At 48.4% G+C, this 18,473-nt stretch overlaps 1 protein-coding gene across 2 annotated transcripts in view; it reads left to right on the top strand.

Annotated features, from left to right (window-relative positions):
* The window catches only part of CLIC5 (chloride intracellular channel 5), a 125,013-nt gene that overhangs the window by 94,590 nt on the left and 11,950 nt on the right, over positions 1–18,473 (top strand). The window contains exon 5 of one of the 2 annotated variants that reach the window (XR_014808939.1): positions 16,865–17,549. Coding sequence is in view for 1 of the 2 variants with exons in the window: in NM_001198923.3 (NP_001185852.2) it covers positions 16,865–17,049 (185 nt within the window). In the remaining variant the exon portion in view is untranslated. 2 annotated transcript variants of the gene reach the window in all.

Raw genomic sequence — 18,473 nt, 5'->3', positions numbered from 1 at the left:
GTTCCCTGGAGGAAGGCCTGAGCCCAGCCCCAGCTGCTATCACGAGGGAGGCTCCCGGGTGGTCCCTGGACCACCAGGGCACTAAGGATAACGAGGGGACTGTCTGCCCACTTCCTCATAAAGCAGCCACTGCTGTCTTGTTTCAAAAACGCCTCTGGTCATAAAGGAACCCTTCAGGCTGCCTTCCTTGGCCACCCCTGCGTGCACAGGGCCAACTCAGGGTGTTTTGTTTGTTTGTTGGTTGGGTTAACATTTTGCTTTGATCAACATTCTTACCGGGAAAAACAACCCAGACTCAGTACGACCCACCTCCGAGGTGTGGCGACGGGCAGGGATGCTGGGCGGTCTTTTCAGATGCCTTGGCGAGGCTGTCGCGGAAGTGGGGGAGGGGGTGCGAACCGTCCCTTCTGGCACCTACCAGGACATCCTTCCAGAGGGCCTTTGATTTGGCTTGTTATCGAGGCAGAGGCTGGCCCACTGTATCAGTCATTGCACAAGTGTTGCTCCTGAAATGATTCCTCGGGCAGCCATCAGGAAGGCGGTTGGTGGCGTCGAGGCTGGTGAAGGGGGCAGACCCGGGAGGGGTGGGAGGGGGAGGAGGGTCCTGCGTGGGTGGGCGCCGTCCTTAGTGGAGGGAGCTGCGTTAGCTGTGTGGGCTCCCGGCAGCCGAGCGGAGACCACCAACACCATTCCGTGTGCTGGAATTTCCCACCGTCTGACCAGAACGAGCTCGCCTGGCCTGGCCTGGCCTCCCATCAAGGCCCAGGGAATAAAGGAACATTAAACGACTAATTCGAACACAAGTTAAATGCTCCTTCACCTCTGGCTACCCGTTACCTTATCCTGTGCACCTCTGGTGCAGGCTGCACATGAAAACTCGGTCTCTCCCTCTGTGTACACACACACACACACACACACACACACACACACACACACACTATCTCTCTCTCTCTCTCTCACAGCCTGTGTGTGTTCTGATGTTTCTATGCATCAGAAGAAGCCATTGCATGTCTCCTTAAATAAACAGAGTCATAGATCAATTCATGCGGGAAATAAATGTGCTTGCACACAAGGTTGTCTCAGTGACAGGATGTGATGGTTAAGCCCAGTGTTTAGACCACAGAAGGGTGCAGGTGTCTACATTTCGTGATGCGCCTACTGGTCAGAAGTGTAGTTGGTTTAGACGGCGATCACGCGCATAGTCCCTCTGTCTGTGATTAGAACGAAGCTTTAAGGGAAAACTCCCTCGTCTTCTTTGGGGAACTTGCAGAATGGGTTCCCCATATGTGGTCGAGCTGGGGCTGAACATGACAAGATGTGAAGTCCAGGTGGCAGCTGAACCCTCTACTCCAAACGTCAGACACCCCGTTTATGAATACCCCCTGTCAAATCTGTTGCCATCTTGTCCAGATGAGATGGACACCATTCTTTGATTTCACCCCAGAAAAGCTGAAGCATCAGTAAACTGGTCAGAAGACATAAGGGAGCCAGGGATAGACAGGGGCACACCAGGCATTTCTCAGCTTTGAAACGCTTTTGCTACAAACCAGTAATCATAAAATAGAGGAACTGAAACCAGCGGTTAAATCCAGTCTGGTGGGTATCAGCAGCTTAGAGAAGATTAATCTGTTGAAGAACAAAGTGGCTGCACAGAGCTTTGACTTTAAACCCTCTAGCCTTCAGAGTTCCCGTGGTGGCTCCGTAGGTTAAGAACCTGACATAACATTTGGGAGGGTGCGGGGTTCCATTCCTGGCCTCGCTCAGTGGGTTAAGGATCCGGTGTGGCCACAAGCTGCAACAGAGGGCACAAATGAGCTCAAATCTGGCATTGCCGTGGTTGTGGTGTAGGCCCCAGCTGCAGCTCTGATTCAGCCCCTAGCCTGGGAACTTCCAGATATGGCAAGGATGGTTGTAAAAACAAAAAACAAAATGACAACAACAAAATCACCTCCAGCTTTCTTTAAAACTCTCCTCTAGAACTGTCTTTCTAGAAGGCATTCTAACCCACTTCCAGCCTATTGGACAGTTTAGCCTGGGTAGCCACATCAACTAAAGAGAACCATATGTCTAGGACTTAAGTGTCAGGTAGCATTTCATTTTGTTTGCCTTTCTATCCAGACAATTTTCCAAATCATCCAAAAAGATGTTTGAATCCCCCCCCCGCCCCCCCCCCGCCCAGGGTGGGTGTCAGGGGAGGAGTTTTGTGACAATGCAGATATTGAGACCATGGGTCCGGGGTGGGGCTTGAGGGCTCCCAGGTGGTCCTGATGCTGCTGGTCCAGGAGGGAGCTTTGGGATGTAGGGTCTAGGTAGCGGTCTCCATGAGAACAAGTTGCCTTTATCTCTTTTAGCATCGTCATCATCCCCTGGAGCCCAGCTCAGCAGCTAGCCCAGAGCACATGCGCAGTAAACATTTGCTAAACGAATAAAGGAGCCACATCCCAACACCTCAAGACACCCCTACCCTGTCTGCTCATGTACTGAGAGAGGCTGGAAGGGCTGACCTGGTCTTATCCCTGTTGGGAGCATTCCCTCCAACTGCATCCTTCTCTGGCCTGCCCAACACCCACCTTTAAGCCTGTCTCACTGTCCAGCCCCCTTTTCTCTTGATTGCCTCGGAAACTTCTCTGTCTCCATTCAAATTTTATGATGCTCTCTGCTTAGAACTGTTTCAGCTGGGAACACGTAATGCGTTTATAACCTCTGTTATATTAAATCTAGTTTCTTGGTGGGAGGAAAAAAAAGAAGAATCTCATTTAAAATCAATCAATAAGGAGTTCCCGTCATGGTGCAGTGGTTAATGAATCTGACTAGGAACCATGAGGTTGGGGGCTTGATCCCTGGCCTTGCTCAGCGGGTTAATGATCCCGCGTTGCTGTGAGCTGTGGTGTAGGTTGCAGACGCGGCTCGGATCCCACGTTGCTGTGGCTCTGGTGTAAGCCGGTGACTACAGCTCCAATTCAACCCCTAGCCTGGGAACCTCCGTATGCCGTGGGTGTGTTCCTAGAAAAGACAAGAAAAAAAAAAATCAATTGATAAGAGTGTAAAAATCTGAACAGCTCCCCTTGTGAAGGCTGTCAGCGTGGCAGTGGTGGTGTTGGCTCAGGCAGTATTTTTCTTGTCACCCTCATTTTTCTAACGATTTTCAAGGGACATTATATTTGGTGTTAGAGGTGAAACATCACCAAGAGTCAGAGGAGTAAACACATGAGTAAATTCTAGTGTTCTTCCAGCCAGAAGCCAGAGGTCACATTATTTTTCTAGGAACCCCTTGTCGAAGAAACATTTAATGATCTGGACCCTGATGAGAAATGTGTTTCTCTGGTCCCATGTCCAGGACCCCTTCCCTTCCTGAACATTCCAGCGAAGCAGGTCTAGCCCTGCGATTACCCAGGTCCCCAAACCCAGCTCTGCCCCTGATGGGCACATGCCCACTGGCGTTTGCCTTGACAGTTGCTGTGTTTTGTTTCCATGGCGGGGACCTCAAAGCAAAGCATTCTCAGGTCTGGCCCAGGCCTCCGTTCCGCCTGTGTCACTTGGCAGAGGGGTCCAGATTGGCAGTGGCCTCTTCCCCTTGTTTGGCTCTGATGACCCTGCAGAGGTCCAGGCCAGATCAAACAAACGGAATCCCTGCCTCCGTCCCCCAGAAACCAGGCACTCTCGTCACACCAGGAAAGGAACTGTCATGGGTCCTCTAAGGACAGGGAGCCAGTTGCATAAGCACAGAGAGGCACAGAGTCATATTGTAGGGTCTCTCACCTTTCCTCAAATCCCACCGAACAACTCATTCTTTCAACAAATACGTATTCAGTGCCAGGCACTGCCCTAGGTGCTAGAATAATAATGTAATAATGAAATACTGGTGATATTTATGTGTATTGGCAAAGGTCGTGTTTGGCTGCATATAATAGAAACCTGGTCACAGAAGCTAAAGCAAATATTTCATTTTGCTTAGCAGAAACCTGTAGAGCCTTGTAATATATGCCATGCCCCACTCTGAGCCCTCTTTCTAAATGTTTACTTCTTCATAGGAATTTGCTTTGCTCATGTCACAAGAAGTCTGGAGAGGAGAGAGTTCCAGGCCATTGTAGTTCTTGAAGAAGTCATGGATCCATTTCCATAGAGCCCCTGATTCTCCATCTTTAGTGAGGGACTCTCATCCTCATGTCACAAGATAGTTGCTCCACTTCCAGACATTACCTCTGAGTTCCAGGCAGTGCCAGCTGTGTCTTGTCTTTTCTTCCCCGGAAGCATATCCATCAATTTCCACTTACATATCATTAGCAAGAACTTGATCATTTGGCCTCCTGTAGTCTGGGAGTCTGGAAAGATAAGTATTTGTGACCCAAAAGGCTGTTACTTCGAAAAAAATCTGGGTAATTTTAGTAAGAAAGAAGGTAAAAATTAATTCTTGCATATAATTCACTTTCAACTTAAGCCGATTTAAAAAAAAAACTGTGGTGAACATATATGATCTAGCCATGCAAAAAAAAAAAAAGCATACTATTTCAAATTCTCCCTTGGGGTTGACCAAATCTGAATCATTACCCCATCTATATTTTAGGAAGCAGAAGTATAATTTTGCATATTTAATCCACGACACTCTTACTTCAAACTTTAGAAGATGCAAGCCACATGGCCACATGTAGTAAAAGCTGTTTAGTAAAAGTTAAACCACTGGGTGGATAGTTTCTCCCCCAGACTGTAAGCCGTGGGTGGTGGTGGTGGTGGTAAGGACGGGTACCCAGAGATGTGCTCTGAACAAGGAGGGGTCTAATTTTGGCCTATCTGGGAAATTCTGCAAAAGTATCATCCCCCCACCCCCAGCAACCCCTGCTCAACTTAGCCTCTAAGTTTGCCTCATTGCATGACTGTTAGGAAGAAGGCTCATTCTGGTGAGACTGTGGTCACGGCGGCAGAGTCAGAGTGAAAGAACCAGCTGAACACGCCAAAAAAAAAAAAAAAAAAAGACAGCATAATTCATCGTGCAGGGGGCTTCCTTGGGGCAGAGGATGAGTCAAGCACAATATTTATCAAGCAGGCTGTTTTCCTTGCAGCTCTAAGAATTAATTAGCTGTTTGATAGCTTTGATCCTTCTACATCAGGCTCATTGCACACAGCATGTAAATGACCACTTACTGCCTGCTGGCCCTCTGCAGGCGTTACTCGTGGCCGCCCTGTAGGGGGTGCTGTGCTGTGGTCTCAGTTTTGCAGATGAGGAAAACGAGACACAAGAGGTTAAGCTAGTGTGTGGGTGGCAGAACCAGGGTCCCAACACAGGCAGCAGGTCCCTGGGTCTGTGCATGGGATCAGTGCCCATTACGCATTTAATACAGTCCATTATTGAAAATGCACGTGGTGCTGAGTTTTTGAACAAGGGAGGGTAGGTCATTGAGGAAACTGGGATCCAATCAGCTCATAAAACAACAAATACTAATGGAACAACTGCCATGGATATTTTGCTACATACCCAACAATCCCAGCTTGACTCCGCTTCGCCAGAGAATCCTAATCCATGGGGGACCAGGAGTTCCCAACCTGGCCCCCAGAGGGCGCTCCATGGATACCTATTTAGAAAATAAAAGAATGGGCAACTGGAAAAGAATTTACAGGATAATCACAAAATGACTAAAACCAGCCATCATTTAAACACAGAGCTGTGATGGCAGGGTGGCTGTTTTTAAAATTTGTTAATGGTGCTTACGTAAGAGGTGGCCCTTTGAGGATGAAGCAAGACAAAATGTGGTTAAATCATTTTGGCCTGTCTGAAGGGGTTGAGAGTTGAGAAGGAAAAGTCTATAGGTTTAAACGCTAGAACAGATGGCTGAAGAAGTTAGATTCTCCCTTGACCACCTCATTCCAAATGTTTGAACATCAGCACCGCAACCGAATCTATGGCCTGACACTTAAAAATAACCTGTTAGTCGCCATAAAAGAGAAAACCTCCCAGTTTTCAGCCCGATTCAATCGCTGCATAAACTACAACCAGCATTAATAATTTCAGTCAGCATTTATGTCGCTCTTCCTATTAGCACAATGGGTTTTACAATCATTTATGAGTTTCTGGAAAGCCTAATAAAAAACACACATACATGTTTGCTGTAGAAGTTGCGGAAGTTTTCTTTGTCGAGAGGCCAGCAGGGGGCGCCACCTGCCCGTCGCTAAAGTCAAGGCCGGCTCCCTAATGGGGAACACATTCCCTCTTGGCGTCTCCAGCTTAGTTTTCACCCTCCTTGGTGAGTTTCTGCAGTTCCTCTGGCTCCATTCAGAATCAGTCTCTCCCTGTCTCCTTTTCTCCTCTGTTGATAAATAAACATGTGGGGAGCTTACTTGGGACAGACGGTGGGCATGCACGGAAAGCTCCTTGGGAAGAGCTAAGCGATAATGTTTCTCTTCAAATTTACTGTGGCTCTTAGGAGATTTAGCCAGTTATCTGAATCTGGAATTGTCTCTTGCGTCCATACCTCTCTTCATACTTTAACATGACAACGTATGAAAGGCGTGCTGGAGAACGCTGAATTAATTCTTTTACCCTGCTGGTGTTGTAAACACAGGCAAGTCATTGCTAAAGACTCCCCTTTCCTAAAGATAAACATGTGTCATTGTTGTTTGTCATTGTTGTGAATTATACTTCTGAACAGAGGGCAAATAGAAAGTGGATTTGTGGAGCTGTCTAAACGAAAGTATCGTTGACAATAATCCCCTCCAGGGCCTGAGAAGGAAGCTGGACAGATCTGTCTCTTGCCCCAGACAAATCCTCTGGAACCCTCTGGACATCTGTATGAAGATGCCCTATTTACTCAGTGATTATCTTGACCAGGATGATAGGAGGCATCCAACGGTGTCCTGGATTCCAGTCCACCATGCTTGTTAAGACTTGAATGCTGCCTTGGGAGTCAAGAATCATTTACTGGCCTCGTCTTGGAAGAACAGTGGAGTCTGTCATTTAAACTTCCTCACCTGGAGTTCCCATCATGGCTCAGTGGTTAACAAACCCGACTAGGATCCATGAGGATGCAGGTTTGATCCTTGGCCTGGATCAGCGGGTTAAGGATCTGGCGTTGCTGTGAGCTGTGGTGTAGGTTGCAGACATGGTTCAGATCTGGCATTGCTGTTGGCTGTGGTGTAGGCCAGCAGCTACAGCTCCAATTCGACCCCTAGCCTGGGAACTTCCATATGCTGCTGGTGGGGCCCTAAAAAAAAAAAAAAAAAAGTAGAATAAATAAGATAAAATAAACTTTCCATCAAGGCCAAAATCCTTTCTAGAAACGAGAAATGATACTCATAGCAGCATGAGCGGCAGACTCTTCACAAGCCCAGCAGGGGATCTGCCGAAGTTGCTCTTACATTTTGCTTTCTCATAAACCACAGTTTTTCTGTTTTTCCTGTTTTCATCAGTGCCTAGAAATGGGGCCTGGGAATCACTTCCCACACATGAGCCTGTCACCTGTCACCAACAGAACTAGTTTGACAACACCCTCCTCTCTGGGGGGCTGAGTCCACCCCTTCTGGTCTGATGTCCAAGGGGACATGATTTCTTCAATTACATTTGGAATTGATAAGCAAGGGGGCCCTACTGTACAGCACAGGGAGCTATGTCCAATCTCTTGGGTTAGAACATGATGGAAGATAGTATGAAAAAAAAAAGAATATGTATATGTATCACTGGGTCATTTTGTTGTACAGCAGAAATTAAAGGAACACGGCAAATCGACTATACTTTAATAAAAAATTTTTAAAGACCCCATCAGACCCAGAAAATTGGACACATCCAAGTAGAGAGAATGACGTGAAACCCAAAGAGAGGCTTCCAGGTAGCTTGGGGTCCCAAGCTTTTTGGGGAAGGCAGGAGGGGTCTTCACCCTCTGAGCTGCCCCAGATCCTCCTTGGACCTGGGCCGATCTGGGGTGACCCGATAAGCTTCACTTCAGACACCCAGCTTCTGCGTCCAGTGGGTCTCTTTTCATCATTCTAGTCTCTCCTTGTTCCCACCCTCCCTTAAGCCTACCTTCTACCGCCGTAACAGTGGAAATCATTATAATAATGATAATGACCTTCAAGTCCCACTGTGCACCAGACTCTTTAGGAGATGCTTTAATAGCAATCTGTGAACACCCATAACTGGTGGCAGGATTCAAACTCAGGTCTCCTGAACACCAGAGCACTGGCCCACTTTGCCCCTTGCCCGTTATCACACGCCCTCTTGGGGAGTCTGGGCCAGGGCTGACTGATGCCCCCAACCCAGGCTCTCTCTGTCCCCTTCTTGATGTCAGTAACATGCCAACTAGCCAGAGGGCCCGGGGACAGCAGAGCAGGGCCTGGCAAACCTGAAATGAAAGTGAGCTATTCTCATCTCCTGCAACCCTGTCTTCATTTCAGCCCCAGTGTGGCCTCAGGACCCGGCAGACACATTGCTTTAAAAGACAAGGGACCAAGGACTGGGGGGAGGGGCGGGGATCAGCCACCCCTCACCTGCTCTATCTTCTAGGTCACTGTGGTTCAGAGGGCATGGCCCCTGGTGTCTACCCCATTCATACTTTTACCTCTATGTGGTCATTCCTACTCGTGTAACCCAACTGTATAACGGGGCCACCTTACTCTCTCCAAGGACTTTTGCCACAGAGAAAAGCTCCATGGCTCTAATCCCCTAAACTGGAAGAAGAATGAGGATCTTTGCAGAAGATTGTTGTTTTTAGTGGGAGGGATTACTTTTCCCATCACAAAGCCGAAAGTCCTAAATATTCCCTTAGAGCGTCTTTGTCTATCCTCAAAATTGTACTCTTTTCAACAGCATCTAAGTTCTTGCTCACCTGGCTGGCACCTCCCCCTACCCCCGACCCCCCAACTTCCCTGGGCCTTTCTGCTGCTCCAGCCTCCTCCTTTCTCCTGGATCTTTGGCCTGGGGCATTTCACATCTCATGTAAGAGCAATTTGACCTCTCTAGGTTTCTACAGAAAGCCTTCTTCCTCCAAAAAGCGAGGGGGGCATGACAGTAAATTCTGACTAATTGATTTGTTTGTTCCCATCACACTTTCATTCATGCTGAAAGCTCCTCGATATCAGCACAGCGGTGTAGCTATCTTTGTATTTTCTCTGCAAGAATATGCAACGGTCAGAAATGTCTCTGCTGTGGTCTCCCTCAAACCACAGCTTCATTGTTATTTGGGGTCTTTTTTGCATCCTTTATGTTGACATGGTCTCAGATGAGACCATGAAAAGTGAAAACTTGACTCAGTCCTCCAGGCAGCTCTCTCTAGATAGTTCTTTCTTCCTGGGCAAAACCCAAATGGATTTCTCTTTTCTCCCAGATATTTTGCTGTCACTTGGGGCCATGGGACAGATTGGCCTCACGTACCTGCCTGGATGTAGTTGCTGTTTGTTCTTGAGGAAGAATGCAAAGGCTTCTGGTCGGCTCTTTCTTCGGCGATTACTCCTTCTAGACCCATCATGGGCACTGAGACCACCAAGGGTTTTAGTAAAATCAAGCCATTCAGAGCAGAGCACAAACATGTTATCAGACTAGCTGGGAGGTAAGAGGTAGGTGTGGTCTGACAGCCACACTCTTGCCAGGAGATGAGTGTGTGTGAGGAAGGTCCCCAGTGTGGAAGAAAGATGGCAGGCTGGGTGGACCCCCCAAGGAGCAGTAGGTCAGTCCTTGGCATCCAGAGATGGCCTTGCATAGTGAAACAAATTCAAGTTTGGGAAACCAGCAGCCCCAATTTTACACCCTGGTGTTGCTCCTAACTCAACAGCAAGACAAAAAAAGTAGTACAATAGGACTAGTGTTTTGGAAATATTTTTCTCTTTGCTTTCCTGAGGACATGATTCTCGTCTGTCCCAGGCATCCACCAGCCCCATGAGAGGGGAGGGTTTCTATAGAAGGAATTCCAAGAAAGAAAAAAGAACTCACTCTTGAGCTTCTGACACTCAAAATAGCATTTTCAACAAGACCGTAAGTAGCCTTGCCAGCCAAGCTCTTGTCCTCAAAGAGCCTGAATGCCTTTATCTCTCCATGTGAGCCCATCGGGAGCCTTGCCTGCAGGACTCTGCTCACAGGGAGGCCTGAGGGCTGGGGTTGGTGGGATATTTGATGTAGGAAACTGAAACGGGGCTTTGGGGATGAAGGAAGAGAGAGAGGCAGGAAGGAGGGGAACCAGGGATGTGATGAGCCCCTATGGTGCCGTGCTCGGGTACCCTTCCCCGGCAAAGTTTCCGAGGGAGGTAAGCCACCCACCTTGACCACCACCCTAGGGTAACCTCCCCGTGGTTGCTCTGGAAGACGTGGAGGTTCAGCGTCACTGAGAAGAGACACAGCTTCTGCGGGAGCTTCCCCAAACCTTCCACCGACAGACCCTGGGACTCCCATTTCCCGGGAGCCAGGAGGCCCCAGGAGCCTCTTCCCTGACCCCATCCCCATCCCCACTGACTGGGGGAGGGGGAGAGATGCGGGGAGCAAGGGAGGCTCTCTGACAAACTGAGCATTCTTTTTTTTTTTTAACCTTTTATTTTCTTTTTCTACTGTATAGCATGGTAGCCCAGTTACACATACATATATGCATTCTTTTTTTTCATGCTCCATCATAAGTGACTAGACATAGTTCCCAGTGTTACATAGCAGGATCCCATTGCTAATCCATTCCGAAGGTAATAGTCTGCATCCATTAACCCGGAGCTCCCAGTCCATCCCACTCCCTCCCCCTCCCCTTTGACAACCACAAGTCTATTCTCCAAGTCCCTGATTTTCTTTTCTGTGGAAAGGCTCATTGTGCCGTATATTAGATTGCAGATGTAAGTGACATCACATGGCATTTGTCTTTCTCTTTCTGACTTACTTCACTTAGTATGAGAGTCTCTAGTTCCATCCATGTTGATGCAGATGGCATTATTTTATTCTTTTTTATGGCTGAGTAGTATTCCATTGTGTATTCTTATGCAAAAGAGACTCAGAATTCTCTACAGGGACTCTTTAGATTATTACATTCAACTAGGTTCTAATCCATAATGGACTAAATTAAAGTTGTTTTTCCCATGATGCAGGAGTTGGGAGCTTATAAGGAAGACCAAAGCCATTAAACATAAAACAAGGGACATTTTTCCTTGTACATCCCAGGAATCATTGGCACAGGCCTGCGGTGGCCTCTGTGCCTTGCATGACACCAAGACTCAGTTTCTCTGTCTGTTCAGTGGGGTTGAATAGCAGCTCCCATCTTATTAACTTCACTGTTTATTTATTTAGTCTTTTTAGGGCTATATCTGCGGCTTATGGAAGTTTCCAGGCTATGGGTCAAAGCGGAACTGTAGCTACCTACAGCAATGCCAGATCCGAGCTTCTTCTTCCACCCACAACACAGCTCATGGCAAGGCTGGATCCTTAACCCACTGAGTGAGGCCAGGGCTCAAACCTGCGTCCTCATGGATACGAGTCAGGATCAATACCGATGAGCCACGACAGGAACGTGGCTGTGTATTTAAATGAGAGGTGGCATAAACATCCCTGGTCCACTTCAGAACTTCAGCAAGTGTATTTCTTGTGGGTACTGGGGACAGGCTCTGAGCAGTGAGAAGGAACACAGCAGGGCACAGGGTTCTGGGCCTGGGGCCAGCTCTCAACAACCACCCTCTCCTTCTCCACCAGGGGGTCTCCTATCCAGGCGACAGACAATGGTCAGAAGCGGACCCCTGGTTCCCATGTACGTGCAAGTTCACATGGTAGAGGAGTTTCAGTTGTGGCTCAGTGGGTTATGAACCTGAGTAGTATCCATGAGGATGTGGGTTTGATCCCTGGCCTCGCTCAGTGGGTTGAGGATCTGGCGTTGCTGTGAGCTGTGGTATAGGTCGCAGATGCAGCTCAGATCCTGTATAGCTGTGGCTATAGCTCTGATTCAGCCCCTAGCCTGGGAACCTCCATATGCCACAGGTGAGGCCCTAAAAAGCAAAAAAAAAAAAGTTTACATGCCATAGAAAAACCCTCGCATTGAAAGCATAGCCACCTGTCCTTTCAAAGACTACCTTGGCATCTGCACGGCTTCAAGTGAATTTTGAGCCCTGAAGGGTCTGTACGGCTCACTTTGCTCCCTAGTCCTCCCCCCCAACCCCACTGCATGAAGCCTGCCAACAAACCAGAGCTGAGCTGTGCTTGCAAGAGCCTGTTGGAGGCTGAGTCTTGGCTCCCTGGTCCCCATTCAGCCTCCATGCCCGGGTAAGAGTATATTATTTTCTTAGCTCAAATTGCCGTTTCCAAGTCATTATTTCTCTACGATGAGAAAACAATATTGGGTCTTATGTAATATCAACCTCAATGAATCTGGAAGTGATCATGGAATGGGTGGATTTTTTTTCCCTCCTTAAAAAAGAGAAAAATAAATTTGAGATTGTTTGCATATGGCTGAGAATATTTATGAACTATTCCCCTTGTTTCCTCATCGCATATTTTACCCACTGCGTTTGTGTGTGGTACAGAATGAATCTTTATGGGAAGGGCGGGGTGGAGAGGGAGAGAAGACAGGGCAGCGACTGGGGTACCATCAAGGGCCTGGGACGTGAGTGGTCCTGGGTCTCGGGGTCCCCTGGCCTCAGGTCGGAGGGTCCCCCACGCCCAGCCCCCGTCCTGCTGCCCAGAGAAAGCCTTTGGGAGGGAGGGTTTCGAGCCAGCAAGGAAGGAATTAACGTCTTCGTGTCGCTCTGCTTTCTTTCACATCCTGCTCACTCTCAGCAGAGCAGGCAGGTCAACACCGCCGTTTCAGGATCTGAGCGCCGTCAGCCAAAAGAGAGCATTAAATTCTAAGGATGCCGGATTGAGCTGGGGTCAGAGGCATGAACCAGTTGGCAGGTTGGAGGGAAAAGAGCTGGCAGAGAACGTATGGGTTCTGGCTTTCGTTATCCGATAACACGGCGGTGGGTTAGCGCAGGCACGTCGAGTCTCTCTCCCTCCGGCCCTGCCTCTTCACACGGCTTGTCACGGAGAAGGGTCCTGGGGGAGCTTAAGGGACAGGGTGGCAGCTGTGCATTCAATCAGTAAGAGAAGCCAAGCTCCAGGCCCTGGATTTCCTCCTCCAGGGACGAGACTTCAGAATCGGAGTGTAAAATCTGTCGTTCTCGGCTGTGCTTTGGACTTTTGAGGACTGTACCAAGCGTGTGGGGTGAGGGGCCCAGATCAGGGCGACGGCCACATTTGGGAATGCAAGAGCTGCCATTCCTTGGAGTCCTGTCGTGGCTCAGCGGGAAACAAATCTGACTAGCATCCATGAGGATGCATGTTCGATCCCTGGCCTTGCTCAGAGGGTTAAGGATCTGGCGTTGCTGTGAGCTGTGGTGTGGGTTGTAGACGTGGCTCGGATCCCGTGTGGCTGTGGCTGTGGCGTAGGCTGGCGGCTACAGTTCCAATTCGAGCCCTAGCCTGGGAACCTTCATATGCCATGAGTGTGCCCCTAAAAAGACAAAACAAAAACAAAAACAAAAACAAAAAGAGCTGTGGTTCCTTGATGTCCTAATGAGAGCCAGGCACCGCATGACACACCTTCCCTGCACTGGCTAAGTTAGTCCTTGCCATGGCCCTGTGAGGGTAAAGGGTCTTTAGTTTTGTCGCTGAAATAAGAAAAGAAGCTCAGAGTAGGTGGGAAACTTGTCTGAAGTCGCATTTAGTAAGTGCCAGGATCAGGGACATTTCCAGGATTTGTGGATGTGGAAGCCAATCCAATAAGTACCACCAGGGAGTTTGGAAAATATCAAGTTCAAGGCCTTGTCGTGTAAACCTCAGCAGCATCACACTCAGTTCTCCCTGGCTGGGGTCACAATTTAAACACAGGGCCAGCTCTGTCACTGGGCACCTTCCCTGCTGCCTCGTCTCCTCTTCTTGTCACCATGATTATCACCAGGTCTGGTTGTCACATTCCTGATTAAAAGTGCACAGACATGGGGGTTCCCATAGTGGCTCAGCAGTAATGAACCCAACTAGTATCCATGAGGAGGGGAGTTCAATTCCTGGCCTCGCTCAGTGGGTTAAAAGGTGGTGTAGGTCGAAGACTCGGCTCGGGTCTGGCATGGCTGTGGCTGTGGCGGTGGCGTAGGGTGGTGGCTGCAGCTCTGATTCGACCCCTAGCCTGGGAATTTGAATATTTCTTTCTAAAAAGAAAAAAAAAAAAAACCACAAAACTGCACAGTCATGTAGTGCAACTGACACACAGAGGACGTTCTTAGACCATCCTGAGGTGCTATGTCACTTGTGTCATAGTTGTGACATAAGGCAATGACTCTGCCCATTGCCAGACGTTGTCCTTACTTCGAGAGATGGCAGGAGAGAGTTGAAATTTCTCCAGAACTATCCTCCCAAGGAGCTTCAGTTGCTGTTCTAGGCCTCTTTTCTTTTTTTTTTTTCTTTTCACGGCTGCACCTGCAGCATATGGAAATTCCCAGGCTAGGGGTTGAATCTGAGCTGCAGCTTCCCACCTATACCACGGCCATAGCAACTGGGGTTCTGAGCCAAATCTGCGACTTGTCCCGCAGCTTATAGCAATGCTGAATCCTTCACCCACTGAGGAAGGCCAGGATCAAACCCACCTCCTCATGGACACTATGTCAGGTGCTTAACCCACTGAGCCACAGCGGGCATTCCTCAAGGCCTCTGTTACCAAATTTCATGGCGGGTCCCAGACTGGGTGTCTTGGGCACAGACTTGAACGTGACCTGCCTGGGTATTCATATCCCATCAATGTCGTTCCTTCGGATGATTAGCAGCTCATCAGATTTCAAGAGGAACTCTATTTGACTTTTCCTCTGTCCATTAGAATCAAGGCTTTGTCGTCATCTCCATTACCCAAGAGGGGTAGCAGGATTTTAGAAGCAAACGAACCCAATATAAATCATAACTGCCTCCATGGGGGTGGGGGTGGGATGGGTGGGGTGCCTAAGAAATATGGTTGGGTACCCGCCCTCCGCTGGTGCCCTTGAATAAGCTTGCTGTCCCATCCCCGTCTAGACATTCACTAAGGGGAATACAAGCATTTTTTCCCAGCCCCGCTCACTCTGTTCTCCCAAACTGGAAACACAAAGCAGATGATGAAGTGCAAGTTCAGATGCCACACCAGGGAGAAGGAAGTGTTGAGAAACCACGTCCAACCTCCAGCCTGGTGTCAAACATTCCAGTAAACATTCAATGGATTCATCTTGGGCTGGTGTCATCGCATTGTCTCAGACAAAGGCTTTCTATGAAAAGACATACAAGGGTCGTGTGAGGCAGGGCTGACAAAAGGCACATTTGGGACAATCTGAACAGGAGCACAGTCCTCTGGGCTCTTCCTCCAGGGGCAACTCCCCCTTCCTCGCCCCCCGCCTTTTATCTGCTGAAATTAACATCAGGACCGATTCCCATCATCTCAGTGTCATGCTTTATTTATCTATTTATTCTTTTGTGTTTTTTAGGGCCGCACCCTTGACAAATGGAGTATCCCAGGCCAGGAGGCAAATCAGAGACGTAACTGCCGGCCTATACCCCAGCCACAGCAAAGCGGGATCTGAGTTGCATCTTCGACCCATACCACAGCTCGCAGCCACGCCAGATCCTTAACTCACTGAGCGAGGCCAGGGACAGAACCCACATCCTCATGGATAATAGTCAGGGTTCGTTAAGCACTGAGCCACGATGGGAATTCCTCAGTGTTGCGCTTTAAACCAGAGTCTGGAAAAGATAGCCACTGGGGGTGGGGCTGATGACACTGAGTCCTCGGGACTCAGGTGGACAGTTTCTAAGCGAGGTTCCAGGAATGGTCTATGAGATTCTAGATGGAATGACTCTGAGTGACAGTGACTGCCTGCAATTGTTCATTTTGAGTATTTTGTTCTGTTCTTGTGTCTAAATGAATTATTTGATAGATAGTCACTAGGCAAGACTGGAAAAGTCTTCTGCAACATGATCTTCCCTTGGATGGTCACTCTTGGAGCTGTACGCATGACAGGTTTCCATGCAGCTGTGGTTGCACATCTGGTGAAGCTCACTGTCTGGTGCATTGGTCCTTCCTTTTTGAATTCCTCTGATTTTGATTTTATTTCATTTTACTTTTATTTACTTTGATTTTATTTTTATTTTGGGGTGCACCCTTGACATGTGAAAGTTTTAGGGCCAGGGATTGAACCTAAGCCACAGCAGCAACCTGAGCTGCTGCGGTGACAATGCCGGATCCTTAACCCACTCCACCTCAGGGGAACTCCCATGGATAGCGCTGACTTTTAGAACAGCCCCTTCTAGATTAAACTCAAGGATGCCTCCTTGATACCCACTGGTTCTCAGGCTGGGGGGAGGCAACCCCAAACACAGGTGCTCACTTTTCTGTGTCATGTCTTCCTTGAAGACTGGTCCTCATTCCATCTCAGGTGGGGTTAGCCAATGCCTCCCCCAAATCTGATGCATTTCTCTGTCCTAGGACGACTATCCAGTTGTTATTTACTTATTCAAGAGTCCTTTCTTTCTACAAAATTATTCTGTGGGTTAATTGCAGAATGTTGGCAAAATTTAGGTAAGCCAAAAAGGAAATGAAAGTTGACTATTATTATTGCATCTGCTGGAGATGAGCACTGTAAAAGCCTTGAGAGAGATCCTGATGGTTTATTTCTATATTTATATAATCTTTTCAAGAAAAAAGAATTAGCTAGCACTTATTGTTTGGTTAAAGTTTGCTTTTTCAGGCTCTTGACACTCTTCTGTAGCATCGAGTTAATGGCTGTCAGGGACTCACTCTGTCGTGTAGCGGGGGAGCTGGTGTGACAAAGGGAGGCAGGATTCTGGATAAACCCCTTGGCTCTGAAGACCCCGTAGCTGTATCCAGGGGAAGGAAGGTTGACTAAAGACACTTGTTTTGCTGTTCCACGCCAGCTCTTGAGAGAGGCCTGACCAAGGCGCTGAAGAAGCTGGACGACTATCTGAACACGCCTCTGCCAGAGGAGATTGACACCAGCACCCGAGAGGATGATGACAAGGTGTCTCGACGCAAGTTCCTGGATGGGGATGAGCTGACCCTGGCCGACTGCAACCTGTTGCCCAAGCTCCATGTGGTCAAGGTAAGAATGCTCTACCCGCCTGTGCTCCTAAGACCCAGGTCCATCAGGGGCCCAGGTCACCTGTGGGTTGCGGGGGCGAGGGTGAGGACAGGGCCACCTGCTGATGGAGAATCAGAGCGCAGAAGTCACATGATCAGGGACCCAAAGTCAGCCTCCAGTGCCTGCTGTGGAGCCTCTCTGAGCTTCTTCTGAGTTTGCTTCTGTCACATGGGCATAGATGGCTTCACTAGGGCTGCTGGGAGATTGAACATGACCTGGAAGTGCCTGCCATATTGCGTTTTTTTTTTGTTTGATTTTTCGCTTTTTAGGGCCGAACCTGCAGCATACAGAAGTTCCCAAGCTAGGGATATAATCAGAGCTAGAAGTTCCCAAGCTAAAGATCGAATCAGATCTACTGCTGCAGGTCTACGCCACAGCAACAGCAACATCTGAGCCACATCTGCGACCTACACTATAGCTCACGGCAACATCGATCCTTAAACCACTGATTGAGCCCAGGGGTTGAACCTATATCCTCATGGATACCAGTCAGATTCATTTCCGCTGCACCACAATGGGAACACCTTTTTTTTTCCCCCTGCCGTATTGTAAGGGCTCAATATATCAGAGATTATATATTGTCCTATTATATATATGTGGATCCAAAGCCTCTTCTTACCCCTTCCACACAGGTTTTCATTGGCCCCGCCCCCCATCTCTGCTAAGGATGCCCTCCCTTATATGCACGTTTCCTTTGTGCATAGACCCACCTTCATTCTTGTAGCAACGCCCTGGAGCAAGCGGGTATCAGCCCCCCGATCTGCCAGGTGGGGACCTGGAGGCTGCAAGAAGTGACATCATTTTCTTGCTACCTTTGCACTTACTGATCGTGGTTGACAACGCAATCCTTTCCTACACCAGCCGTAGGACCCGAGTGTTGGGAGGAAGGCGGGAATTCTGAGGTCACCCCCATCGCGCACCCCAAAGTGGACCCTTTACTGTGTGTCTGTGACAGGCTTCTGTGCAGCTGTGACCGCACGTTTTTGATGATGAAGAGCCCCCTATCTCCGAACCAGCCCTACCACTTGGTACGGCTCCAGTTAATAAGGCATCCTTCTTTCTCTGCAGCCCCCAAAGTGCCTCCCTGCCTCGTGGTTCTCTGGAGCCACAGGGCACATGGCTGCTCTCTTCCACCACAGTTGAAAGCAGCCATTGTGTCCCCCACATTTCTCTAAACCAGCACTTCTTCTCACATCCTTTTCTTTTTTTAACCATTTTAAAATTGAAGTAGTTGATTTACAATGTTCTGTTAGTTTCAGATATAAAGTGATTCATATATATATATATATATATATATATATATATATATATATATATGCCTATGTGTGTATAGATATATATTCTTTTCAGCTTCTTTTCCAGCATAGGTCATTACAAGATACTGA

The sequence above is a fragment of the Sus scrofa genome, chromosome 7, assembly GCF_054392235.1.
Source record: "Sus scrofa isolate SSC_HxYL_T2T_F1_AM1 chromosome 7, Sscrofa_HxYL_maternal_Yorkshire_Landrace_v2.0, whole genome shotgun sequence".
Classification (NCBI taxonomy): Eukaryota; Metazoa; Chordata; class Mammalia; order Artiodactyla; family Suidae; genus Sus; species Sus scrofa.
Note: the sequence above shows the minus strand (reverse complement) of the source record. Positions and strands in the feature narration are given on the sequence as shown.